Raw genomic sequence first — 27187 nt, 5'->3', positions numbered from 1 at the left:
TAAATCTCTAATCCTAGTTTATAATCAGAGTAAATTAAATAACACTTAAAAATAAAAATCCTTAAACAGATATTGAGTATAAAGTGTAGGATTCAATTCAACTGAAGAACGATTTTATAAGAAGTTTTTAATTTATTCTGTTAAGTGAAGCCAAACAGCAATGGTCCAGAATAAGTGCACGGTCTCCTCCTGGTTCACAGAGAAGATATTGTTATGTCTGATTCAAACCTGAGGATATAATCACATTAAACTGGATGTAAAACTGAAATATTTTATCAGGACTCTTCAATATTATTTAAATGAACAAATAAAAAGTCCACCAGCTGTATAAATTATGTAAAAATGAATTACACTTTGTTTTTAACAAACATATGGCACCAGTTGAGCATCTTAATTAAGCATTCTGATTCTGACCTGCTACTAATATTCAATACTCTTCAGCCATTATCAGTACTGTCAGAGCCGACCAGCCAGTAAAGGGGTGGCTACCCTGCCCCCTGCCCGTGCTATCACTATACTGTTCCCAGATGTATCCAGTGTCCACATACTGCTTGTAAACATTATTGATGAGGTTAGTCCTGAGCTCTTGATATAGGGTAGCTGCCTTCTCTTTGTATGGCCCTTCTGTGCTGCCATAGTGATGCAGTGCTCTAACTGCCAGGTAGTTGATGTTGATCCAGATCGCTCCTCGCCAGTAGGGGGCATCATGTTCCGTGTTCCTCTTCATGTAGAGGGGATCCAAGCGCGCGAGTGAGCGCAGGCCATAGGGTGTCCAAAGGCGATCAGGATCTTGAATGTCCCGCAAAATATGATCAATTTTGGCGAGTCTGGTGTCAGAATTTGTAGCAAGAACGGAAAAAGGCTAACATAGCCTAATGCATTCACGTACTGCAGCTTAGGGGCTTTACGAACAGAGCGAACCAGCCGTGCGACTGGGAACTGGTGCCGTGGCTGTCCAGGAGGCACGAACACTTTTTCCTGCTGAAGCGAGACCGCCTGAGTGTGATTTCCATAATCACTGAATGCGTGCAGATTATCAGACCAATGCAGTTTGTTTAACAGATCATTATTGCTGAGAGCACGATGGGTGTTTTCATACACCTGGTGGGGTTCCCCAAGTATCCGTGCCACATTTGCCATGATCCCAGAGGCCAGGGTCATCCAGCAATACAAGTCCACATGCCTCTCATCAGCAGATGGGTGGGAAGCCCGTGGGTAGTCGTCCAGGCCAGAGGTCAAGGTCTTGGGATTTAGGAAAAGGTTGGTGTCTTTGTCCCGGCCTCGCCAGCGGTAGGAGTTGGCAATTGGTCCAGCTTGTGTGGTGTTAAACCACTCAAACCAAATCTGCAGTCTTGGGTACAACCTTCTCAGGAAAGGAATCATGGTTTGAGAGGACGACAACTCTGGTTGAGCATCCAGCTGTTCCAGTAACTCCTGTAGGGCCAGGAAGAGCGTGGGCGGGTTAGCGTTTTCGTTGTGCTGCACGATAAACTCAGATGGTACTTTGCCACGAGCTTCATCATCCAAGATTTGTTCGCGTGGAATCCAGCCCTCTACATTGATGAGATCAAGCCAGTGCGCAATGACCTCCTGTGTTAACGAAGTGTCCCATTTGCTGACGAGAAGCTGATGAAATCCTTCGTCCCAAAGAAAGCCCCTTGGAAAGAAAGAGCGAGATGGTACTGCTGTAAACAGCGGACCCTCAGGGTAAAGCACAGGGTGCTCGTTGTAAGCCGACTGGACAACCGACTGTCCGAAGAAATATCCCATGCCACCAAGCATGTTGCTTAAAGCTGCCTTGGCAAATTCGATCTGTGAAGATGTGAACCCTTTAGCTTGGAGGCCAAATGACCTCTCAAACTTCTCATCAAATGCCACCTTACGCTTCTCCAGCTCGTCTGTGAGAACCGAGCCCACAAGCTGATTCGGTCGTTCTCGGAAGCTCCCGGATTCAAACAAAACTTCAATCTGGAAAGGGGTTTGTACGGTTACTTGATGCACCACAAAATCACTCTCCATCTTGGGATCGTTCTGTTGGTTCTGGTGGTTAGTGACTTTGTAAGAATCCACGGCAAAATATGCTCTTTTTTCACCTTTGGAAGGACTGAAAGTAAACTTGTGACTTAGGCTGTTCTTCACTATATCGGTTAGCTTATCAAGACCAGGGCTCTTAGTTTGCAAGTAATTATATCTGGAAAGAAAATTAGTAAAAAATTCAGTAATTCATTAAATATGGCAGAAAACCTTATTTTATTATAATTGTTTTTCCTCATGTGAGAATCAGTAAATAGATAAAATAAAATAAAAATCAGTAAATAATATATATTATTAACGAATATCAGCAACTATTAATAATAAAATGCTATAGTAAATATTGCTTACATTTTTTGTAACTGTTATATTATTTATTATTGCTAAAAACCTACAGTCCTCTCTATTTCTTATTGTTAATAATCCTACGTACTACAAAAAGCTTGTAGTGCACAAGAAATGTAAGATACCTGGCATATTTGCCACTAGCACCTTCCCCTGCTGTGGGCTTTCCAAACGTAATCTTGAAGTTGCCAAGCTCCTCAGATGTTCCGGTCACAGAACTCAAGCGATTTTTCTCTTCTACATGGGCCTGCAAAGAACCTTGAACATCTGTAGCAGCGTAGAACATCAGCGAGATCACAGGAGCTGAGGAAGCAGTGCTCTGCCAATCAGAAGCAAAAACATGCTTGATGTGATGAAGCAATTGATGATACTAAGATAAACTATAATTCTAAACATTTGTATGATTTTTTGTTTATCAGAACTAACCACTTTATATCATATTAATGGTACTGGCAGAAAGCAGTGATGTTATGTGGATCAGATAAACTACGTCTTCTACCATACTTTACAAAGTATCTGACCTTTAGAAAATCATGCAGATTGTAGATTTTCTAAATTTAATTGAATTAATTTTGTAGTCCATTGGCCTTTGATGTGTGACCCTCTTAAATACCTAAACCTGTTCACATATCAACGTTGCCACAATTAATGTTGGCATTAATTTTCATGATGTTTGAAGTAATTTCAGCTTAATGGATAAATATATTAGAGATTGTCCTAATAAGGAGCAATTTCTTGCAATGGAATATTTGACAGTAAAATACATACACCTACCTACATACACATATATATATATATATATACATATATATATATATATATATATATATATATATATATTTTTTTTTTTTTTTTTTTTGTTAAAATCTTTTTTAAATTCACTGATATTACCGGGTTTTTCATGACTGTGAAAACCCTGACATCCCCTGGCTAAGTGGATTGAAAACAACGTATACCTTTGTGCTAATTTACTCCTATTATATTAGAATTTAAATATCCTTGTATTTGACAATATTAAAATAATAAATCAGTTAGTGCTGGCTGTTAAACACAAATTCTTAGAGGATTACTTTTTGCTTACATGTTGTTTTGCAGTAATCCTCCAAGTCCAGTCTCCACCATGATCTCCACCCATACGCTTCACAAACTCTGTGGTCAGGGTGAACTCACGGTCATGGACCTCCTGGACTCCAAAAGAGACTCCGTCATGCATAAGCCAGCCATAGCCCAGCAAATGGTCCCCTTGTTCGCAAGTGTGCCTAATATTTCCATCCATTTCAGCAAACTGACGCATCCACATTAAACCTAATCAAATCAATGAAAAAAAAAATGCAGGCTTGTAATAACCTCAAATCATCACAAAGGCAAGTAAAAATATAGAAATGGTGCATAAAGTGTGCATCGGAATCACCCCACCTGTCACAACAGATCTGGGACTTCTTGTTTTCATCCCAAAGTACACCTGGGGCCGATAGGTACCCCAATATCTTTCAGGAGACACAGCAGGACTTGAGCTATTAGCATCCAAGACCCGTGGAGAGGGGTGCATGGTCACAACCCTCCTGGCCAAGGATGAGCGCATATAAAGGGCATAGAAGAACCAGATAAGACTGAAGATACACAAACCGATAGATATATTGATAAACACCTTCCCAATGTCAGTTTTCTTCTTCTTCTCCTTGCGTGGGGGAGCTGGTGTTTTTTCCTCCTTTCTTGGGTTTGGTACACCATCACCTGTTGCAACCCTCTTCCTTCGCCTACCCATCTTTCTTTTGACCTGAGCAAGCTGGTCTGGGGACAACAGTCATTCAATTGCACCTGCAAATCACCACAAGTCAAGAGGTTTTGACGACAGCACACTGATTGCAGCATAAGAAGCTCTTTGTCCTATAATAATGCATTAACGGGAATATAAGCCCCTACAACAGGACTACAGTGTTACCCTGTCTGTGTACAAGATACTGCAAACTGCAAAAACAGCTGGCTAGCTGAACAAAAGAATGAGGGAATGAATAAACGAGCGGGCGAAATAACTGATGAATGAATGAATGAATGAGATTCAGCTCGTCAGCGTCTATTTACCACGTCTGCAGTTAGCATTATTTCTCTAATAAATGTGAACGATGCAATGGACAAATCAAATAAAACAAGTCACGCATGATTTATATTTTACCGTATGTTACCTTATGTACGTACGTGTCAGTACTCTACTGAACTTAACCAGCAGTAAGGGCACTTCCGCATTTCTTAGTGAAGCTGACGGCAATAGTAGATTCATGTTCACTGTTATTCAAAATAAAAGTCCTTCAGCGGCTTTTGTTTTGCTGCAGACGCATTCAATAAAAAATTACAAGTGAAAGCGCTGTCAGCAATTACTAATCACAGGTTCAAAACCTAAATAGCTTTCTTTCTTTAGTTGACACAAAATAAAATATTTTATGTGTTTTTAACCATACAGTGAATGACTTTCACATCTTCTTTTGCGTTCTACAAAAGTATGATACAGGATACACTGGAATAACAAGTTTAGAAAAGTTAGAATTTTCATTTTGGGGGGTACACATTTACACTACACATTTACTATTTCTATAGACTAACACTTATATGTCAATAATAGTAATTAAATCATTCATCCTTTTTAGGATAATCTAAGCTCTAAAACTATTACAAAATTACAAAACCTAAACTCAAGAATATAAACCACTAGTGATTATGTGTGGAAACATTACCTTATTTACATTACCGTTTGGGGGGTAATGCCACCATGTACCACTCAATCCACAAAACTCACTCACAAGACGCCATATGCGGTCTGCCAACTGCCCTGTAGGCCTACAGTGAAAGCCGGGATCCATCCGTGAAGAGAACACCTCTCCAAAGTGCCAGATGCCATCAAATGTGAGCATTTGAAAGTGGAAAGTGAAAGTGACATTTTGTGCTTTCAATCAGTGCTAACACAGTGTTGTTTACCACAGTGTTGTTCATCTGTGGTAAAGCACAAAATCATGGACATCGTGATTATGGACATAATCTATTCTGAATTTATGGCCATGGATATATATTTTGCCAATTAAACAAACTGAATTCCCGCATCTCAAAAGAATATCATCTTATAATTTCTTGACACTATCTCACCTAATATGCATGTTAGGTAATGATTGGCAGCAACAACAGCAACGACAACAGTGGTGGCAAAAACTACTATGACTTCCTCTCTCTCCACTAATGCCACAACTGACAGTGCTGGACACCCTTTTTATCCATCTATCAGTTTTGGAGTTAGTGTGGGAACATATTGCTTTTCCATGTATTACGGTTTTAAACGTTTTATTATTAACTTTATACTAACATTCTATCACCCCTGCCAAACATTTTTGAAATGAGCAACAGAGTCTGTGGTTTGACAAAATTTTTATGAGTACTTGATGTTTTTATATGTATTCCTAAAATAATCTAAATTTCAAATCTGAATTTAAATTGCCGGATTAAATAGATTGTTTTTTTGAACAAACAAATGATAGTGTTATAACTTACTGAAAGTTTTAATACAAATGAAAAGGGGCATTCGTATTCAATTATATTTATGAAAAGGGGCAGTTTTCTTGTGATTTATAGATTCACAATGACAATTATTTTAAATGTAGTATATTCAGTATTGCTTATAATGGGTTTGGAATTATTGTTGTAGTGAAGATAAAAGTCATTAATTTCTCATGCTGACATGTGGGTTGAACATGTCTTTTCAAACTCCACAGAACAAAATCTTTAACCAACCTTAAGCAATCACAGTTTCTATAAATAACAGAATAGAATAATAGAATTTAAAAACTATTATTCACCATAAATGGACAACTTTAAAACAGAAAGTAAATAGGGGTCTTAATGCAGATAAATTAACCTATGCTAGAATAATATTTGAGAACCACTTGTCATTTTCTAGGTAAGGATACTTTGCTGAAGGTGCATGAATTTATTAACATTAATGTTACTGATGTTACATAAGTGGATTTATCAAAGTTAAATGTGTACAAAGTTCTTTCACATTTCTTCCAATTAACATATAATTTTTTAAACACTTATATTTCATCTTATGTGTCATCTACTGTAGGCTACATTGCAACATAGCTAAGAAAAAACTGCAACAAAATTAATTGCAACCCATTGTTCTTCAATCTGATACATTTCCCAGCGAAACAAAATAAGGTGCTGGTCATATAACTAGAATATCATCAAAAAGTTGATTTCACTAATTCCATTCAAAAAGTGAAACTTGTATATTATATTCATTCATTACACACAGACTGATATATTTCAAATGTTTATTTCTTTTAATTTTGATTATTATAACTGACAACTAAGGAAATCCCAAATTCAGTATCTCAGAAAATTAGAATATTACTGAAGGCCAATACAAAGAAAGAATTTTTAGAAATCTTGGCTAACTGAAAAGCATGAACATGAAAAGTATAAGCATGTACAGCACTCAATACCTAGTTGGGGCTCTTTTCCTTCCCTTCGCCTCTCTATTAATGTGCTTGATCACAGAGCTCTGTGAACAGCCAGCCTCTTTTGCAATGACCTATTTGTGTCTTGTCCTCCTTGTGCAAGATGTCAATGGTCGCTTTTTAGACAACATGAAGTCAGCAGTCTTCCCCATGATTGTGTAGCCTACAGAACTAGACTGAGAGACCATTTAAAGGCCTTTGCAAGTGTGTTTTCAATATTGAACCTTTTCACAATATTCTAATTTTCTGAGATACTGAATTTGGGATTTTCCTTAGTTGTCAGTTATAATCATCAAAATTAAAAGAAATAAACATTTGAAATATATCAGTCTGTGTGTAATGAATGAATATAATATACAAGTTTCACTTATTGAATGGAATTAGTGAAATCAACTTTTGTTTGATATTCTAATTATATGACCAGCACCTGTAATAGGAATTGCTTGGATCATCAAAAGTGGGCGTTTCAGAAAAGAACCAGGTGGTTTGCAGGTACTAAATCTTAACCACCAAAAACGAAACCGTTCCCATTGTATCACTTGAAAAAAAACCTTTGTGCACCAATACATCTTCCATTCCAGTGTAATCAGCCACATGAGCACAGTAGTATTAGAATCTATGTAAATGAATGTTTCAATTAATTATAGTTACCAAAGTGAGTATTCTCTACCTTGTGGAGTCTAGAATTGTCCAGTAGAAACACACATTCTCTGTTGGTGTTTCACCAAAATGTACTTGTGTGCAAACATCTGTCCACATCGATCACAACCAAAAGGCTTCTCACGTGTGTGGATCCTCATGTGTGTTTTGAGGTTTGAAGACTGGTTGAACATTTTCCCACAAAGGTTACAGCCATAAGGCTTTTCACCCGTGTGAACAGTCACGTGTTTTTTGAGGTTACTTTGATCTGCGAACTGCTTGCCACAGTGCACGCACCTGAATGGTTTTTCACCTCTGTGGATGCTCTGGTGTCTTTTAAGACTAGACGCTTGACTAAATCGCTTACCACAGAGTGTACAGTGGTGAAGCCTCTCCCTGTTATGAAGTTTTTGATGCAAGAGGAGAGTGCTGGGTTGAGAGAATGCTTTTCCACAATGTTTACACAAAAACTTGTCTTTCCTTTGCATCTGAGACGAATCGGACTGTTTGAAAGAAAAGCACGGGGTGAAAGGGGGCCGTTCAGATTGAGAAATGATGTTAACTTTATCGCCATGTGCTAAATGCCCTTCCATATCAGGCATAGACAAGCCATTAGAGTCCATTGGAGCTGCATAGGAACACGTGGGATCTGCGCTCCCTCTATACATCAAAAACTGATTCAAAGAAGGTCCTCCATTGAATTCAGATTCAGTATAGGAGGTATGATTCGTGGTCCTGTCAAATCTCCTGGAAACCAATGAAGGATAGGAAGGGACAGGCTGCAGGTTAGTCCCTGCATCTTCATCACAATGTCTTTCCATTCTGGTTTCACCTGTTTAGAAATACAATATGCTTAAATGGAAACTAAGCAATTAAAAGAAAAAGAAAATACTGTACTGTAATTGTGTCAATTACAACAAGAACTTAGTAGATGTGTATCTTCACCTATATCATTCATTTCTGGGTTTTCGTCCTCAAGGAGATCAGGTTGCATTCCACTGGACTGTCAGGAGGAACAGATCACTGATGGTTAATTTTATTTTTTCGAAAACAATTGTTTCTGTATTCTAGACTTACTATCTCTGTACCATGAAGTACACTAATTGAATATGATTTGTTGAAAATACTTTTTACAATAAAGTCCCATTAGTTAATACATCAAGTAAAATGGTTACATGTTAGTTAATAAATATACAACTGTTCAAGTTATCATAGATCCATTAGATGCAATAACAGAATACCCTGAAAAAAAAGAAGCTTTGAAAGCCAATTTCACTCAGAAAATGCTAGTAAATTTCACAAATAATGTAAAAACAGAAGTCATTTTTCATTGTCAGCTCATGTTAAATAGGAATAACTAAAAATTTTACTAGCAATAGGTAACAATATTAATTATGTTAACAAAAAAAAAGAAGCAGTGTGTAAGGTGGGGAAAGGGAAGTGGTATGAGTCTGTCATGAGCCTGATTTGTAAACAAATACAGGTACGCGCAAATGCATGTCTCACAAGCCCCTTTCACACTGCCATTCCGGCAAATACAGGGGTAAAGTGTTCCTGTAATTGTTCCCTGGTCGCTAGATTTGGCACTTTCACACTGCCAGTGATGACCCGGTATATGTGCGTGCTTTCACACACAACCCTTGAAGATCCCGTAACGACACGTGACATCAGCGCGTGACATGTAATGTACGAGTCGACAACGCTTGGCACTTTATACTTTAACTGAAGCAAGCAAACGATCTCTGAGTCAGCGCGGAAAGTGAGGAACTAACTGATCTCTGCTTCATTACAGTTTGCACATATGTTTTCGTCGCGAATGTTGATCTTCCTTCAAAACAGCCGGTAAAAGAGTCGCGCGATAACGCGCATCATCACTTCGATACGGAATTAGATCTGGCTTTTGTTCACACAGCGCTCGTTCCGGATCGATTACCGCAATGTTACTATGTCCCCGACCCGGGTTCGATTCGGTAATCAATTCCGGGACGTGGTTGCTTTCACACAGAAGGCGACCAGGAAATGTTACGGGAATATTGCGGGTCCGACGTGCAGTGTGAAAGGGGCTATACTAACCTCTTGATGGCAGTGCTGGACCGTGTCCTGGTCTATGAAGTTATCTCTGTGGACTGTTACGAAAACTCCTGCACTCCTGTACCTAGTGTCATCTTACCAGGAATGCAAAAGTAGAAATAACAAATGGAAAACAAGGATGAATTAAAATTATAATCTCAATATTCACTCAAAAGTTTGTCATGTTTAAATATTTTCTCTGGAAAATAAATATAAAATAAACACAAAATAGATAAGATAAATAACACTTATTAATTGTACTAACTAATAATTTTTACATGTATCGTAGCACTTATGAATCTATTCCACCATATGTTACCAGATAATTAGAAATCAAATAATTAGTAATATGCATATATTGCCAATTATTTAAAGTCTAATAACTTATCTGGATGAATCTGTACACACACTTACAGTTTTCATTAGTCTCGGTTTCTCTTTCTGATTGTTCACACCTCATGCTGTCAGGTCTCTCCTCTTTAATAATGAGAACATCTGGCTCGTCGTCTTCTACAGACTGATAAAAAGCATAATGCTTGCATGATTCCTGATAAATTATGGCTACGTTCACACTGTCAGTTTTTGGGATTGACAAACACATTTTCTTTACAGATGTGAGTCTTGAAATGTCCCGTTCACACAGCACCTTACAGTTGTGTTTAGAATACTTCCTGTATGAACGTGCAACAGAAGTCAAGCCCGTATTCCTTACCAGTAACGTACAATGTAAGGGATTCATTTCGTAGTGTTTACAGTTTCAGTGATTATAACGATACTTTTGTTTTTTTAAGTGTGCGATAGATCAAATTTAGTGATAATGTCAGTTCTGTACATAGGCCTTAAATTATTAGTCGTTTGAATAATCGTGGGAAGGAAACAGTAGGCCTATATATTTATCAATCTCTACTGTTTTAATCCAATTATAATCATACTACATTAAATGCAAATTCAGTTCCTTTAAACATATTTATTAGCCTACATGACATGTCTGGTTCTTGCCTAAAAAAAGACAGGTTTATAATGTTTGTAGTTGATAGATTTGGCTGCTTTTAACATTTTCCCTGGAGTTGGTTCACCCTCCGCCTATGCGGGCAGCTCATTTCTCCCGTTACTTTAAGTTACCGAAAACACACATGAAAACACATAACATACGGTAGACACATGTATGTGTGGCAGAGCGACTCTCTTGTGCACTGTATGATCATGTGACAGACAACTAGTTGTCCAGTTCTGTTCCGTTCACACAGCACATGTGTTCCAAGAATGCGGGTGTGAGTTCAGTTACAGAATGCGGGTGTGTGGACAGTGTGTGAACTTAACTGTATTAAGGACTCCAAAACAGGACAGACAATTGTATTCTGCTGCTGTGTGAACTTGGCCTATTAGCGGCTTACGGAGCTCACTGATTGAGAAAAACAGTTTCTTACCTCTTGATGGCAGTGCTGGACTGTGTTCTGGTCTGTGAATTTTTCTCTGTGGACTGTTACAAATACTCTTGCACTCCTGTACTGGTTGTCATCTTTACCTGCAGCATGGATGTATCAATAGATACACACACACACACACACACACACACACACACACACACACATATGCTAAAAAATGCTACATAATATCACAAAGACATAATATTTAACAAAATGCTTCACTCTGCATAATTCTCATATTTGTTTATTCGTGAATTTTACATTCAGTTACACTTTATTTTAAGGTGTCCTTGTTACAGTGTAATCATACATTTAAGTACTGAGTAATATTGATTAACTACATGTACTTACTATAAGGTTAGGGTTATGATTAGGGTTACTTGAATGTTATTCTGCATCATTTTTATATGTTTTATTTAATAATTGTTTATTTTTATTTTAACAGTAAGTATATGTAACGTGTAACAAGGACACTTAAAATAAAGTGTTATTTCTCCTTAAAAGCCTTTTATCTTTTTTCTCTCATTCTGTTGACATCAACTAATCACAGATCTGACCACTAGGTAATGCATTCCCTAAAATGAATACACCATACTCACAGTTTTCAGTAGTCTGTTTCACTTTCTGAGTGTTCACACCTCACATTGCCGGGTCTCTCTTCTTTGATAAGAACAACATCTGGTTCGTTATCCCCTACAGACTGATAAAAAGCACAATGTTGTTACCGTATGACTCTTGAGAGCATAGTTTTATGGAAAAAATCTTTTTCTAACCAGTAGCAATTAGTGGTCAGCTGACATGGATTTTTTCAGTGGCCTATGCCAGTACTGTATATCCAGAAATGTAGAATTGGCATATACAATAATGTTAAAAATAAATCATATAATTAATCATTTAATTTACATTTATTTGAATTTAATTCAAATAAATCAATTCTTTTATTGAGCAAACATGCATTGAACTGAAAAAAAAAAAAAATGACAGTGACATTTACAGTAAACCTTCCACAAAAAATATTAAGGAAGTCCGTTTTGATTGCTGCAAGATACTGAACAAAGAAAAAGGCGGAACTAACAAATTGAACAGATAACAGAGGATTACAGTTTGTAGTGTATAAAACAACAGGACAAGAAAAAAAAGGAGTAAAAATGTATAAGATACACTCATTTCACTGTTTATGCAAACCTGGTCTAGTCTTTCGGGTTGAAGATGCGAGACCTGACCGGATCGAGTTTCATCTTCATCTTCATCTTCATCCCTTCCCTCGTTACACAGGGAAGCAATTTTGACACTAATTCGCCCTGGACACAAGCATATATCTTCTCCATAAGTAAATATAGTTCAAATAGTGACTTTTAATATAAGTTAATGGAATCAGTCCGACATCACTATTGTGTAAATGAGCATGACCATGATCATATCTTTACCTGATGCTTTTTCGTGAACACCTGTTTTTGTCAAGGCAGTTGATTGGTTTCTCTGTTTGCGGGCTCTTCTGTAAAACGAATCTCGGATTTCTAGCACTCTCAGTTTCTTTTTAAGGAGGTTATTCTCCTTCTGTGTTTGAGATATTTCAAGCTGTAATTCAGTATAGCTGTCCTCAACAAGTTTGCAGATTTCTGCCACAGCGGCGTTTGCGAGTACTTCCATAATTGAAGCGATTTCCGTCTGAAACGTTATTATATTTGCCATTGCGTTGGAATTGAGCTTCTTGAATTGCAGTGAATCCGTCCATAAACAATAAACCCTTCCAAAAGAGTAAACATACGGGTGTAACGGGTCGAGCTCTCTTCAAACGCGAAGCTAGCCAACGAGTCGACAACATCCGCTTGTACTTTTTAAAATAAAAGCTCTCATGATGCTACCAAGCAATTTTCACGTTCCCATAAACATTAGTTCCCTTTTACTTCTGCAAAGTATCACGAACTAGTGAACATAGCGGTTCATTTGGAATATTTCGGATGTTAAATACTGGTACGACTGAGAAGTTAATGAGGAATAGACACAGTGACTAACCAACCAACCAATTAAATAAATTAAGACACTAAAGGAAAAACAATTAAAAATAATTTATTCACTGATATAACATGTCTTTATTTCATTGCAGTTTATCTGTTTGTACTGTGTCTAATACTATGACATGCCACCCCCCAAATAATGAATGTTTTAAAAGGATTTATTTTTTTCTAATTATTTATTTCTGAAAAGGTAAAAAACAATTGTATTTTTTTCTGTATGTTGAGAGGATGTTCTAATTATTAATCATAAATAGTTAATAAATAATTATTAATTAATTAATAATTATGAATAATTATTTCAAGTATGTAAAAAAATATTTTTGAACTGGCTTTATCAATAATCAGTTTTATAATCTGGAAATGTTTGCAAATTTTATTTTTATTTACATTTAAGAATTATTAAAACTTATAATATCCATTTATGGTTGCTTTTTATCTTTCCACTGTCATTACCGCTATGTTTTTTTTTAATGATTATTATTGCAAAGCAACCAATTTTATTATTATTATTATTATTATTATTATCATTATTATTATTATTTACTTTATGTTAAGATTACTGTCTGCAATGTTGTTGCACATCTGAGATTAAACCTGGACTTGATCTGAGCTTTGAAATTAAGCATAACCTCAACAAATCAACAGTGGCTCAGAAGATATTCATTAGTTGTGGAACTTTCATTAGTTAAATACATCTTGAATAAATTGTAAATGTTTGCATATATTTCCACCTAATAAAAAAAAACATGAGTAACCTTTATATTTACATTAAAAAGAGAAAACAACTATCTGTAATTGTTCTGCATTCTTTATTATTTTATTACATTTTTGCAGTTTAACATATCCATACATTGCACAAATCTGCTTTACAATTTCTTTACATCATGAGCTTGCTTTGCCTTTACTTAACATTATAAAGTGCATAGAGCATGAATAAATAATAGCTGTATTTCCAAAGCTCTACCTTTGTCCCTTTAACTGAAACTGTGTTATGTCAAGCAGACTAATGTAAACAGACTATCACAATAAATACAAATAAATAATAGCAACACAATATTATTATACGCAATAGGAAGAATTAAAATATCACATTTATGAACATTTTATAGAGAATCTGTTTGTCTAGCAATACAAGAATAATACAATAAATAATTTTTAAAATAAGCATTAACATAGTACTTTCATTACTAATTAGGCAGCATTGAATTGCATACTGAATATCCAAAATCCATGATTTTTATGTTTTCATTGGTGTTCAGTCCTGTTTTGTCAAATATCTCTGAACTCTCTAGAAGAGGCTGTTTCGGGTTGTGTACTGTACATTGTACGACCTTCTTCTGTGCCAGCGTCTCCTGATTGCTGCACAGCAACCACACAGCAAACACTGAACACAGAAACAGACAAAGTGAGAGTTAGGCTCGCAGAAGGGAATTTTATACAGCTATACATACACAATTATATACCACATTTAAATAGAAACTTAACAACCATAAGTTGCAGATATTCAGTCTTCATAATACTTACGCAAAGAAGAATCCAGCAAGGTACGAGGCCGATGATAATAGCGCAGGGGACAATGATAGCCACAATCCATGCTACGTTTGTAGCGTTGTTTGAGATTGTAGTGTTTATGGTGGTTGGAACTGGTGTGGTAAAAACCGTGAATAGGGTACCGACCAAGAAACCGGCAGCCGTGTTGCTTTCACGTTGTGAGAAAACATACGTAACATTGGCCTCAATCATGGTGGAATCATCCCTGTTGAAAGATTAAAACGTACAATGAGAAACAAAAGTAAATATCTAAAAATGATCTTAACATGCATTCACCGATGTATCATAAAAGCCGTTTTCTTCAGTTCATTTAAACATTTCTTCTAAAGACAAAGTACAAAGCAGTGGATCAGAACTCACTTGAAATTGGCTGGAATGAGTAGATTAATTGAGGGGTCCTTTAGGATCTGGATCACCTGTAGAGTGCATCAATTAAAAAAAAAAAAACAATAGGTTAATGCTTAAAATTGGGCAATTTCAGTACAACAATATCCAAGCCTCTCAAACTCACCAAGTTATTTATCTTCTTTTGGATTTCTTGATAGGTTTCATTCCTTTTTGACTCTGTCAGTGATACTTTGCTGATTTCAAAAGCAAAGATGAGTGCGTAGGCAGTGTCATTAATTCCTTTAAAATATAAGACAAAAATAATCAGTTGTGTATTTGTGTATGGTATTTTGTTATCCATTTTCATTATGCATAATTATTGACTGCTTTTTAATTATTATTTTCCTTCAAAGAAAGTCATGAATAAGGACTACATGATTACAACAGATACACCATTTGCATACATATGTTATATTCACAACAAAAATGGAGCATGAAATTAGAGGAAAACTCACCCAAATAGTTGACATTTGCCAAGGTCACAGGTTCACTCACGCTCACTGTTTTGGCACTTAATGTAGATGTGAGATTTGTGGCCACTACTGATTTAACCACATCTAGAACACTATTCTCACTTGGTCTTGGGCCCAGTGTGATAAACTCGAGACGAATCCTAATGATTGCCCTCCTACTCCTGTACAGACAAAAAAGATGATAATTTACTGGAATATTAAAACAACTATCTTTAAAAAAAAAAAAAAAATTGAAATCACTAATTGGTCTTACAAGATTGGTGGTGAAGTTGTTGTCTGAGTGGTCGCTGTAAAAGAAATGATGAATTAATGAAGGAGAATCAGACATTCAATTACAGCATTTCGTATTTTTAAAGCAATACACAGCACCGATCCCAGACTTCTGGGGGCCCTGTGTAAAATTGTGTAAGCGGGGGGGTGGAGGAAGGGGATATATGAGTGTTTATGAACGAATGAATGAATCACATGTGTCCAGTGTTTCACTCAGTATTAAATCACACTCGGAGAAAGCACTTGACAGTGTCTCTTCCGCGATTTGTTAAGCTTTCAACGCGTTTTTTTACTCATCTCGTGCACGACTGTACGACATTCACATCACTTGATATGACTGATTTTTACGTAGAAAGAGTGACTGCGCAACGCTTTAAAAGAAATGATCATTCATCTTTTAATAACCGCTGGCCAAATAAAAAAAAAACTAAAATGAAATAATCTTTGGGAGCAAGGAGGTCCCCTGGTGTTTCAGGGGCCCTACCCAGTTTGCGTATTTTGCATGTAGGGAGGATCGGCTCTGGCAAGGCATAAATCATGACAACTTAAGAAATGGAAGTTTAACATTTGATTGTCAGTTTGGACATATAAACTGTGGGGTAACAGATGGTGGACAGTGCAGCAGGTGTAGACATGGTAATACCTTCATTGAGTTGAAGAAGTTCCTGAACAAAGACGCTGGGTTGCGTGATGTCACTTGGTGAGAAAACATACTCTACTTTGGCCTGAATCACAGTGGAATTACCCCTGTGGGGAGATTAACATGTGTAATGAGAAACTATAGTCAATAACTAAACATTATTTTTAGTCACAAGCCATGTATAAAAACGAACACCAATCATCAGGACATATTTGCTCAAATCAAAGTGAGTCAAAACTTACGTGAAATCAGCTGCATTGAACTTAATGACAGGAGCTGAGGAGTTACTGAGGAGGATCTTGCTCAGCTGAAAAAAAAAATTATTAATTTGTTTAGAAATATGTTGAGGTTAATGTTGTAAATGAGAGAAGAAGAAGAAGAAGGTAAAGAAGAAGAAAAGTGTTTGTAAAAGACTACTGTACTGAACTCACCAATGTGTTTACAGAGTCTTGTATTAACAGGTGGGTACCATTCCTGAGTTCAAGTTTCTCATTCATGGTTATATTGCTGATTTCAAATCCAAAGTTGAGAGCATAGGCTGTCTCATTTATTTCTTAAAAATATATAAAATATAAAATTAATTAGTTGCGTGGTTATATGTGGGTGGTGAAATTTCACTAATGCATTCCTTAATATTATTTATTTGTTATTATACCTTAAAAGCTACAGATCTACAACATTAGACTTTAAATAACATATTCAGAAGCCAAACCAGGAGAGTAAAACTCACTTGTATAAGTGACATTGACAAAGCTCACAGGATCACTCAGGTCTTGTGTTGTGGGGTCTTGCTTAGTTGTGATACGTGTTTTCAGCAGAGTGTTGGCCACCTCAAGAACCTTATCTGGATTTGGCAGGGGGCCCAGTGTGACAAACACGAGGCGAATGAATATAAGTGCTCTGCCAAGCCTACAAAGACAATAAATAATACACATTAATGTAGGAAAGGAAAATTAAAGTAAAAAAAGTAAATATCAGACTGAAATCACTGCTCTTACACTATCTGTGGAGTAGTTGTCAGAGTACTGGTTGTTGTTGAGACTGTAAAAGAAAGTAATGATTAATGGCGGAAGCTTGCAGTAACAACATTTGCAATACATTTTCAGTTTTGACAAACCTGTCAGTGAACGAAGCTCATTTAGGAAGCTGACTGGTTGTATAGCATCTCCATCCTGGAAGCTGTAGACAATGCTGCCTTCAATCTGGTTCGATGTGCTTCTGGAGGAAAGACAAAATATATCTGTTAAGCATCAGTATGTGCAAAGGTTTTTATTTATTTTTATTTTTTTAATAAATGCATTTAATAATGTAGAAAGTGACACATTATATAAATTAATTCTGTTTGCATCTTACATGAAGTTGGCCGACTTGGGATTTAAAGTTGTTCTGCCAGGTTCATTCAGAAGATAGTTCAGCTGCAGAAGAAAAATCAAACATTCATGAAACTCAACAATTACATTGGACCTAAAAATTGTACTCAGTGAATGATTTATGCTTACCGCATTATTGGCGACACCCTGAGCATGTAGGTATGTGCCATTTCTTAGCTCAGGATCTTTTGACATGCTGATATTACTCAAATTAAGCTTAAAGATGACAGCATATGAGGTTGCTGTGATTTCTATTTGGATATAAAAAAAAATATAGAAATATTATTATTATTATTATTTTATATAATCCAAATTTGACACTTTAATATTTCAAAAGCTTTTCAGGTGAAAATGATGTAACTTACTCTCATAGCTGACATTCACCACCTTCACTGATTCATTCAGCTGTGACTCTCTGGAATTACGGAGAGTGTTGATAGCGCTGAGGACCAGAGCTTCACTGGGCACTGGAGATGAGGAGTTGAACACCAGCTTGCTTGTGACCACTGCTGAACCAGATCTGTAAATAAAACCCCTTTGGTTTATTGTACGTCGAATATTTGGAATAAAATTACTTTTCCATTTTTTTTTTTTTTCTAAAAACTGGAAAAGCAAAACTTACACTAGGTTTGGAGGTGTCACAGAGAAACCGGTAGTTGTTTGTGGAAGCACTGTTGTAGTGGTTGTCAGAAGTAGCTCTTTTAGGAAGCTGACTGGTTGTATGGTATCTCCATCCTGGAAGCTGTAGTCCATCCTGCCATCAATCTGGTTTGGAGTGCTCCTACAGAACAAGCAGAAGATATCTGTCAGGGGCTTCTGTCCACATCTTCAAAATGTTTTTTTTTTTGTTGTTGTTTTTTTCACCAATTCTTATTTTCCATGGCTTCCCAGCTAAAATGAGAGAACATGTGCAATAAAGATTGTGAAGTGAGTTGGCATCTTACGTGAAGTTGAAGGAGTTTGGTTTGAAAACTTGCTGGCCAGGTTCATTCAGAAGAGTGTTCAGCTGCAGAAAAAAATGCCATACCATTTAGAAACTTCTGTTGAACACTAGCAATGGACTAAAACCTTTTTCATACTGTTCATTTTAAAATTGTTACCGCTTTATTGACAACATCCTGCACTTGCGGGTAGGTATTGTTTCTGAGAGCAGGGTCCTCTGGCATGCTGATGTTAACCAGTTTAAATGTAAAGACCACAGCATAGGAGGTTTCTGAGATTTCTGTGTGGAAAGAAAATGTGAATAATTGTAATTTTTTTTGTTCAAAGCTTTCCGTTCATAATTGTTTATCTGATTACCATTCAATTGCTTTACAACCTTATAGGATGACACTTACTCTCATAGCTGGCATTCACCACCTTCACTGATTCATTCAGCTGTGACTCTCTGGAATTACGGAGAGTGTTGATAGCGCTGAGGACCAGAGCTTCACTGGGGACTGGAGATGAGGAGTTGAACACCAGCTTGCTTGTGACCACTGCTGAACCAGATCTGTAAATAAAACCCCTTTGGTTTATTGTACGTCGAATATTTGGAATAAAATTACTTTTCCATTTTTTTTTTTCTAAAAACTGGAAAAGCAAAACTTACACTAGGTTTGAAGGGGTCACAGAGAAACCGGTAGTTGTTTGTGGAAGCACTGTTGTAGTGGTTGTCAGAAGTAGCTCTTTTAGGAAGCTGACTGGTTGTATGGTATCTCCATCCTGGAAGCTGTAGTCCATCCTGCCTTCAATCTGGTTTGGAGTGCTCCTACAGAACAAGCAGAAGATATCTGTAAGGGACTTCAATTCACATCTTCAAAATGTTTTTTTTGTTTGTTTTTTTTCACCAATTCTTATTTTCCATGGCTTCCCAGCTAAAATGAGAGAACATGTGAAATAAAGATTGTGAAGTGAGTTGGCATCTTACGTGAAGTTGAAGGAGTTTGGTTTAAAAACTTGCTGGCCAGGTTCATTCAGAAGAGTGTTCAGCTGCAGAAAAAAAATGCCAAACCATTTAGAAACTTCTGCTGAACACTAGCAATGGACTAAAACCTTTTTCATACTGTTCATTTTAAAATTGTTACCGCTTTATTGACGACATCCTGCACTTGCGGGTAGGTATTGTTTGTGAGAACAGGGTCCTCTGTAATGCTGATGTTAACCAGTTTAAATGTAAAGACCACAGCATAGGAGGTTTCTGAGATTTCTGTGTGGAAAGAAAATGTGAACAATTGTAATTTCTTTTGTTCAAAGCTTTCCGTTCATAATTGTTTATCTGATTACCATTCAATTGCTTTACAACCTTATAGGATGACACTTACTCTCATAGCTGGCATTCACCACCTTCACTGATTCATTCAGCTGTGACTCTCTGGAATTACGGAGAGTGTTGATAGCGCTGAGGACCAGAGCTTCACTGGGGACTGGAGATGAGGAGTTGAACACCAGCTTGCTTGTGACCACTGCTGAACCAGATCTGTAAATAAAACACATTTTGTTTAATTTACATCAAATGTTTGCAGTAAAATTACTTCTCCATTTTTGATTATTCTCACATTTGAAGACCAACACATACATGGAGTTTGAAGGAGTCATGGAAAAACTGATTGTTGTTTGTGGAAGCAATGTTGTAGTGGTTGTCAGAAGTAGCTCTTTTAGGAAGCTGACTGGTTGTATGGTATCTCCATCCTGGAAGCTGTAGTCCATCCTGCCATCAATCTGGTTTGGAGTGCTCCTACAGAACAAGCAGAAGATATCTGTAAGGGGCTTCTGTCCACATCTTCAAAATGTTTTTTTTGTTTTGTTTTTTTTTCACCAATTCTTATTTTCCATGGCTTCCCAGCTAAAATGAGAGAACATGTGCAATAAAGATTGTGAAGTGAGTTGGCATCTTACGTGAAGTTGAAGGAGTTTGGTTTAAAAACTTGCTGGCCAGGTTCATTCAGAAGAGTGTTCAGCTGCAGAAAAAATATCAAACCATTCAGAAACTTCTGCTGAAAACTAGCAATGAACTAAAACCTTTTTCATACTGTTCATTTTAAAATTGTTACCGCTTTATTGATGACATCCTGCACTTGCGGGTAGGTATTGTTTCTGAGAGCAGGGTCCTCTGGCATGCTGATGTTAACCAGTTTAAATGTAAAGACCACAGCATAGGAGGTTTCTGAGATTTCTGTGTGGAAAGAAAATGTGAATAATTGTAATTTTTTTTGTTCAAAGCTTTCCGTTCATAATTGTTTATCTGATTACCATTCAATTGCTTTACAACCTTATAGGATGACACTTACTCTCATAGCTGGCATTCACCACCTTCACTGATTCATTCAGCTGTGACTCTCTGGAATTACGGAGAGTGTTGATAGCGCTGAGGACCAGAGCTTCACTGGGGACTGGAGATGAGGAGTTGAACACCAGCTTGCTTGTGACCACTGCTGAACCAGATCTGTAAATAAAACCCCTTTGGTTTATTGTACGTCGAATATTTGGAATAAAATTACTTTTCCATTTTTTTTTTTTCTAAAAACTGGAAAAGCAAAACTTACACTAGGTTTGGAGGTGTCACAGAGAAACCGGTAGTTGTTTGTGGAAGCACTGTTGTTGTGGTTGTCAGAAGTAGCTCTTTTAGGAAGCTGACTGGTTGTATGGTATCTCCATCCTGGAAGCTGTAGTCCATCCTGCCTTCAATCTGGTTTGGAGTGCTCCTACAGAACAAGCAGAAGATATCTGTAAGGGACTTCAATTCACATCTTCAAAATGTTTTTTTTTTTTTTTTTCACCAATTCTTATTTTCCATGGCTTCCCAGCTAAAATGAGAGAACATGTGAAATAAAGATTGTGAAGTGAGTTGGCATCTTACGTGAAGTTGAAGGAGTTTGGTTTAAAAACTTGCTGGCCAGGTTCATTCAGAAGAGTGTTCAGCTGCAGAAAAAAAATGCCAAACCATTTAGAAACTTCTGCTGAACACTAGCAATGGACTAAAACCTTTTTCATACTGTTCATTTTAAAATTGTTACCGCTTTATTGACGACATCCTGCACTTGCGGGTAGGTATTGTTTGTGAGAACAGGGTCCTCTGTAATGCTGATGTTAACCAGTTTAAATGTAAAGACCACAGCATAGGAGGTTTCTGAGATTTCTGTGTGGAAAGAAAATGTGAACAATTGTAATTTCTTTTGTTCAAAGCTTTCCGTTCATAATTGTTTATCTGATTACCATTCAATTGCTTTACAACCTTATAGGATGACACTTACTCTCATAGCTGGCATTCACCACCTTCACTGATTCATTCAGCTGTGACTCTCTGGAATTACGGAGAGTGTTGATAGCGCTGAGGACCAGAGCTTCACTGGGGACTGGAGATGAGGAGTTGAACACCAGCTTGCTTGTGACCACTGCTGAACCAGATCTGTAAATAAAACCCCTTTGGTTTATTGTACGTCGAATATTTGGAATAAAATTACTTTTCCATTTTTGATTATTCTCACATTTGAAGACCAACACATACATGGAGTTTGAAGGAGTCATGGAAAAACTGATTGTTGTTTGTGGAAGCACTGTTGTTGTGGTTGTCAGAAGTAGCTCTTTTAGGAAGCTGACTGGTTGTATGGTATCTCCATCCTGGAAGCTGTAGTCCATCCTGCCATCAATCTGGTTTGGAGTGCTCCTACAGAACAAGCAGAAGATATCTGTCAGGGGCTTCTGTCCACATCTTCAAAAAAAATTTTTTTTTTTTTTTTTTTTTCACCAAATCTTATTTTCCATGGCTTCCCAGCTAAAATGAGACAACATGTGCAATAAAGATTGTGAAGTGAGTTGGCATCTTACGTGAAGTTGAAGGAGTTTGGTTTGAAAACTTGCTGGCCAGGTTCATTCAGAAGAGTGTTCAGCTGCAGAAAAAATATCAAACCATTCAGAAACTTCTGCTGAAAACTAGCAATGAACTAAAACCTTTTCTTCATACTGTTCATTTTAAAATTGTTACCGCTTTATTGATGACATCCTGCACTTGCGGGTAGGTATTGTTTCTGAGAGCAGGGTCCTCTGGCATGCTGATGTTAACCAGTTTAAATGTAAAGACCACAGCATAGGAGGTTTCTGAGATTTCTGTGTGGAAAGAAAATTTTAATTATTTTTTTGTTTTTTTGTTCAAAAAATGTTCAAAGCTTTCCGTTCATAATTGTTTATCTGATTACTATTCAATTGCTTTACAACCTTATAGGATGACACTTACTCTCATAGCTGGCATTCACCACCTTCACTGATTCATTCAGCTGTGACTCTCTGGAATTACGGAGAGTGTTGATAGCGCTGAGGACCAGAGCTTCACTGGGGACTGGAGATGAGGAGTTGAACACCAGCTTGCTTGTGACCACTGCTGAACCAGATCTGTAAATAAAACCCCTTTGGTTTATTGTACGTCGAATATTTGGAATAAAATTACTTTTCCATTTTTTTTTTTTCTAAAAACTGGAAAAGCAAAACTTACACTAGGTTTGGAGGTGTCACAGAGAAACCGGTAGTTGTTTGTGGAAGCACTGTTGTTGTGGTTGTCAGAAGTAGCTCTTTTAGGAAGCTGACTGGTTGTATGGTATCTCCATCCTGGAAGCTGTAGTCCATCCTGCCATCAATCTGGTTTGGAGTGCTCCTACAGAACAAGCAGAAGATATCTGTAAGGGACTTCAATTCACATCTTCAAAATGTTTTTTTTTTTTTTTCACCAATTCTTATTTTCCATGGGTTCCAAGTTAAAATGAGAGAACATGTGCAATAAAGATTGTGAAGTGAGTTGGCATCTTACGTGAAGTTGAAGGAGTTTGGTTTAAAAACTTGCTGGCCAGGTTCATTCAGAAGAGTGTTCAGCTGCAGAAAAAAAAATGCCAAACCATTTAGAAACTTCTGCTGAACACTAGCAATGGACTAAAACCTTTTTCATACTGTTCATTTTAAAATTGTTACCGCTTTATTGACGACATCCTGCACTTGCGGGTAGGTATTGTTTGTGAGAACAGGGTCCTCTGTAATGCTGATGTTAACCAGTTTAAATGTAAAGACCACAGCATAGGAGGTTTCTGAGATTTCTGTGTGGAAAGAAAATGTGAATAATTGTAATTTTTTTTGTTCAAAGCTTTCCGTTCATAATTGTTTATCTGATTACCATTCAATTGTTTACAACCTTATAGGATGACACTTACTCTCATAGCTGGCATTCACCACCTTCACTGATTCATTCAGCTGTGACTCTCTGGAATTACGGAGAGTGTTGATAGCGCTGAGGACCAGAGCTTCACTGGGGACTGGAGATGAGGAGTTGAACACCAGCTTGCTTGTGACCACTGCTGAACCAGATCTGTAAATGAAACCCCTTTGGTTTAATTTACATCAAATGTTTGCGGTAAAATTACTTCTACATTTTTGATTATTCTCACATTTGAAAACCAACACATACATGGAGTTTGAAGGAGTCATGGAAAAACTGATTGTTGTTTGTGGAAGCACTGTCGTGGTTGTCAGAAGTAGCTCTTTTAGGAAGCTGACTGGTTGTATGGTATCTCCATCCTGGAAGCTGTAGTCCATCATGCCATCAATCTGGTTTGGAGTGCTCCTACAGAACAAGCAGAAGATATCTGTAAGGGACTTCAATTCATATCCTCAAAAAATTTTCACCAATTATTATTTTCCATGGCTTCCCAGCTAAAATGAGAGAACACATGAAATAAAGATTTTGAAGTGAGTTTGCATCTTACGTGAAGTTTGAGGACTTGGGTTCAAAAACCTGCTTGCCAGGTTCATTCAATAGTGTGTTCAGCTGCATGAAAAAAAATAATAATAAAAAATCAAGCCATTCATCAACCTCCGGTGAAGATTTACACTGGTCACAGTTTTCGCTAATGTGTTAATGCTAGTTTCTTACCGCATTATTGACAACATACTGCACTTGCACATAACTGCTGTTTCTTAGCTGAGGATCCTCAGGCATGCTGATATTATTCAACATAATATTCAAAATGACAGCATAAGAAGTTTCAGATATTTCTGTTTGGAAAGAAACATCCAATTTTGATCAGTTTTAAATTTGACATTTTTCACTTGTTGAAAATTTCCTAATTGAAATTACATTCATAATAAAGAAACTTACTCTGATAGGTAAAATTGGAAATCTTCAGTGATTCATTGAGCTGGGATTCTCTTGATTTAAGAAGATTACTAACAGCACCTAGGACCAAAGTTTCAGTGGGCAGGGATGACAAGGATGAGAATGTCAATCTGGTTGTGACTGTTGCTGCACCGGACACATTTGTTGGAAATGTTTTGAGTATGTTTGAAGTTTCTGGTTGCAAACTTGAAGTACTTTGAAGTGTTGCATCTGCTTTTGTTGTATTGTTCAGAGGTGTAGTATTGCTAGTAAGAGTTTCAGCTGGTATTGTTTTTATGGATGTGTGACCTGGAATTGTAGATGCTGGTGATGTTGACGTATTTGTGTTTGGACTTGATGTTATTGGTTTAACTAGTGGAAATTCTGGTTGTATTAGTGAAACCTGTAATAATTCCAGTGGTAGTTGTTAATGCAGTTGTAGTTTCTGAATCCATGTTTGGGCTTGAAGTTGTTTTGGCTGAAAGTGCAAGTGTGGCTGGAGCAGAAGATGTACTGGTAAACGCAAACAGTTGTTTTTAAAGAGTCTCCTGATGTTTCTTGAAACTGAGTTGTTGTTTGAGCTGCAGTTGAGCTTGGAGGGGTGGCAGTTGTTGTGATTGTGGTTGTAATGGGTACAGTTGGGGTTCTTGGAGATTCAGTTGTTTTTGTTGGAGTTAAAGTTGGTAATATAGTTACATGTGATGAGGAGACAGGCATAGTTGTTACCAGAGCAGGAGTACTTTCTGAAGTTGTAGATATTGTTGGTGGAGTTGTGGTTTTAGAAGTTGTGGCTGCAAATGTCATTGTGGTTTCACCTGTTTGTGTACTTGGAGCTTCAGATGAGGTTGCAGCTGATTTAATGGTTGAAGGTACCAATGTGGTAGCTGAGGCGGATGTTGTATGTGCAGTTGTACTTTCTGAAGTTGTAGACCTTATTGGAACCGGATTGAAAACTGTTGATGAGGATTGAAGTGGAGATTCAGATGAGGTTGGAGATGAACTAGTAGAAGAAGGCACAATCACAGCTGAGGAAGCCATAGATGTTGAGGATGCAGTTGTAGTTTTGGAAGTTGAAGCCACAGTAGTGGAAGGCCCCACTGTGGTTGTGGAAGCTGCAGTTGTGCTTGCTGTAGGCATAGTTTTAATTTCTGATGGTGTAAGTGATGAAGATGTAGGCATAGTTGTTGAAGTAAGCGTTGTGGATTCTGAAGTTACAGCTGTTGATGATGGATTGACAGTTGTTTTAGATGTGGTTTCTGCTGTTGTACTTTCTGAAGTTAAAGGCAGTTTTGTTGAAGTAACAGTTGTGGTTTCTGTACTCACAACTTTGGTGATGGGAAAATCAGTAGTTGAAGATGCTGTAGTTATTGATGTTTTTACAGTGCAGTTGTTTCTGAAGATGTAGACATTGTTGTTGAAGAAAGAGTTGTGGATTCTGAAGTTACAGCTCCTGATGTTGTTGGATTGTTTGTTGTTGTAGATGTGGTTGATGAGGCTGTAGTTGTGGACCCTGCTGTTGTACTTTCTGAAGTTGTAGGCAATGTTGTTGAAGTAATAGGGTGTGGTTTGTGTACCAGTGGGGATGTTAGTAGTTGAAGATGCTGTAGTTACTGATCTTGTTACAGGTGCAGTTGTTTCTGAAGATGTAGACATTGTTGTTGAAGAAAGAGTTGTGGATTCTGAAGTTACAGCTGCTGATGTTGTTGGATTGTTGTTGTCGTAGATGTGGATGATGAAGCTGTAGTTGTGGACCCTACTGTTGTACTTTCTGAAGTTGTAGGCAATGTTGTTGAAGTAATAGGTGTGGTCTGTGTACTAACGGTTTTGGTGGTGGGAATTTCTGTAGTTGAAGATGCTGTAGTTACCAATGTTGTTACAGGTGCAGTGGTTTCTGAAGATGTAAGCATAGTTGTTGAGGTAAGGGTTTTGGATTCTGAAGTTACAGCTGCTGATATTGTTGGATTGTTTGTTGTCGTAGATGTGGATGATGAGGCTGTAGTTGTGGACCCTGCTGTTGTACTTTCTGAAGTTGTAGGCAATGTTGTTGAAGTAATAGGTGTGGTTTGTGTACTCGTGGGATGTTAGTAGTTGAAGATGCTGTAGTTATTGATGTTTTTACAGGTGCAGTTGTATCTGAAGATGTAGACATTGTTGTTGAAGAAAGAGTTGTGGATTTCTGAAGTTACAGCTGCTGATGTTGTTGGATTGTTTGTTTGTCGTAGATGTGGTTGATGAGGCTGTAGTTGTGGAACTTAATGTTGTACTTTCTGAAGTTGTAGGCAATGTTGTTTGAAGTAATGGTGTGGTTTGTGTACTAGTGGGAATGCTAGTAGTTGAGGATGCTGTA

At 37.3% G+C, this 27187-nt stretch overlaps 2 protein-coding genes and 1 pseudogene across 2 annotated transcripts; all 3 read right to left on the bottom strand.

The window, feature by feature from the left end:
* Nucleotides 1-360: 360 nt before the first annotated feature.
* LOC113089744 (mannosyl-oligosaccharide glucosidase-like) lies at nt 361-4668 on the bottom strand (annotated as a pseudogene).
* Nucleotides 4669-7214: 2546 nt separating this feature from the next.
* Nucleotides 7215-11650, bottom strand: LOC113089747 (zinc finger protein with KRAB and SCAN domains 8-like). Its single transcript, XM_026256110.1, has 6 exons — nt 11617-11650; nt 11018-11115; nt 10005-10107; nt 9594-9685; nt 8466-8523; nt 7215-8352 (listed from the first exon to the last, which is right to left on the bottom strand). Exons 3-6 carry the CDS (start codon nt 10048-10050, stop codon nt 7562-7564), a joined length of 987 nt encoding a protein of 328 aa, XP_026111895.1. The 5' UTR covers nt 10051-10107; nt 11018-11115; nt 11617-11650; the 3' UTR covers nt 7215-7561.
* A 2177-nt stretch (nt 11651-13827) lies between these two features.
* On the bottom strand, nt 13828-26937 carry LOC113089746 (uncharacterized; the record flags this gene model as incomplete). The annotated part of the gene is made up of 44 exons (XM_026256109.1): nt 13828-14419; nt 14560-14791; nt 14947-15002; nt 15098-15213; nt 15429-15607; nt 15700-15733; nt 16360-16463; nt 16599-16663; nt 16788-16909; nt 17087-17265; nt 17355-17397; nt 17474-17574; nt 17710-17771; nt 17856-17977; nt 18092-18246; nt 18349-18507; nt 18671-18732; nt 18827-18948; nt 19064-19218; nt 19318-19476; nt 19636-19697; nt 19793-19914; nt 20030-20184; nt 20284-20442; nt 20604-20665; nt 20759-20880; nt 20996-21150; nt 21251-21409; nt 21565-21626; nt 21722-21843; nt 21959-22113; nt 22213-22371; nt 22533-22594; nt 22690-22811; nt 22939-23093; nt 23194-23352; nt 23506-23567; nt 23664-23785; nt 23900-24054; nt 24154-24309; nt 24452-24513; nt 24619-24740; nt 24844-25224; nt 26661-26937. Coding segments are annotated over 44 exons (5652 nt in total), but the record flags the coding sequence as incomplete, so codon positions are not given.
* Between the last annotated feature and the right edge of the window lie 250 nt (nt 26938-27187).

This window comes from Carassius auratus, unplaced genomic scaffold, assembly GCF_003368295.1.
Source record: "Carassius auratus strain Wakin unplaced genomic scaffold, ASM336829v1 scaf_tig00050888, whole genome shotgun sequence".
NCBI classification, from domain to species: Eukaryota; Metazoa; Chordata; class Actinopteri; order Cypriniformes; family Cyprinidae; genus Carassius; species Carassius auratus.
This window is presented reverse-complemented; position numbering and strand designations above follow the sequence as displayed.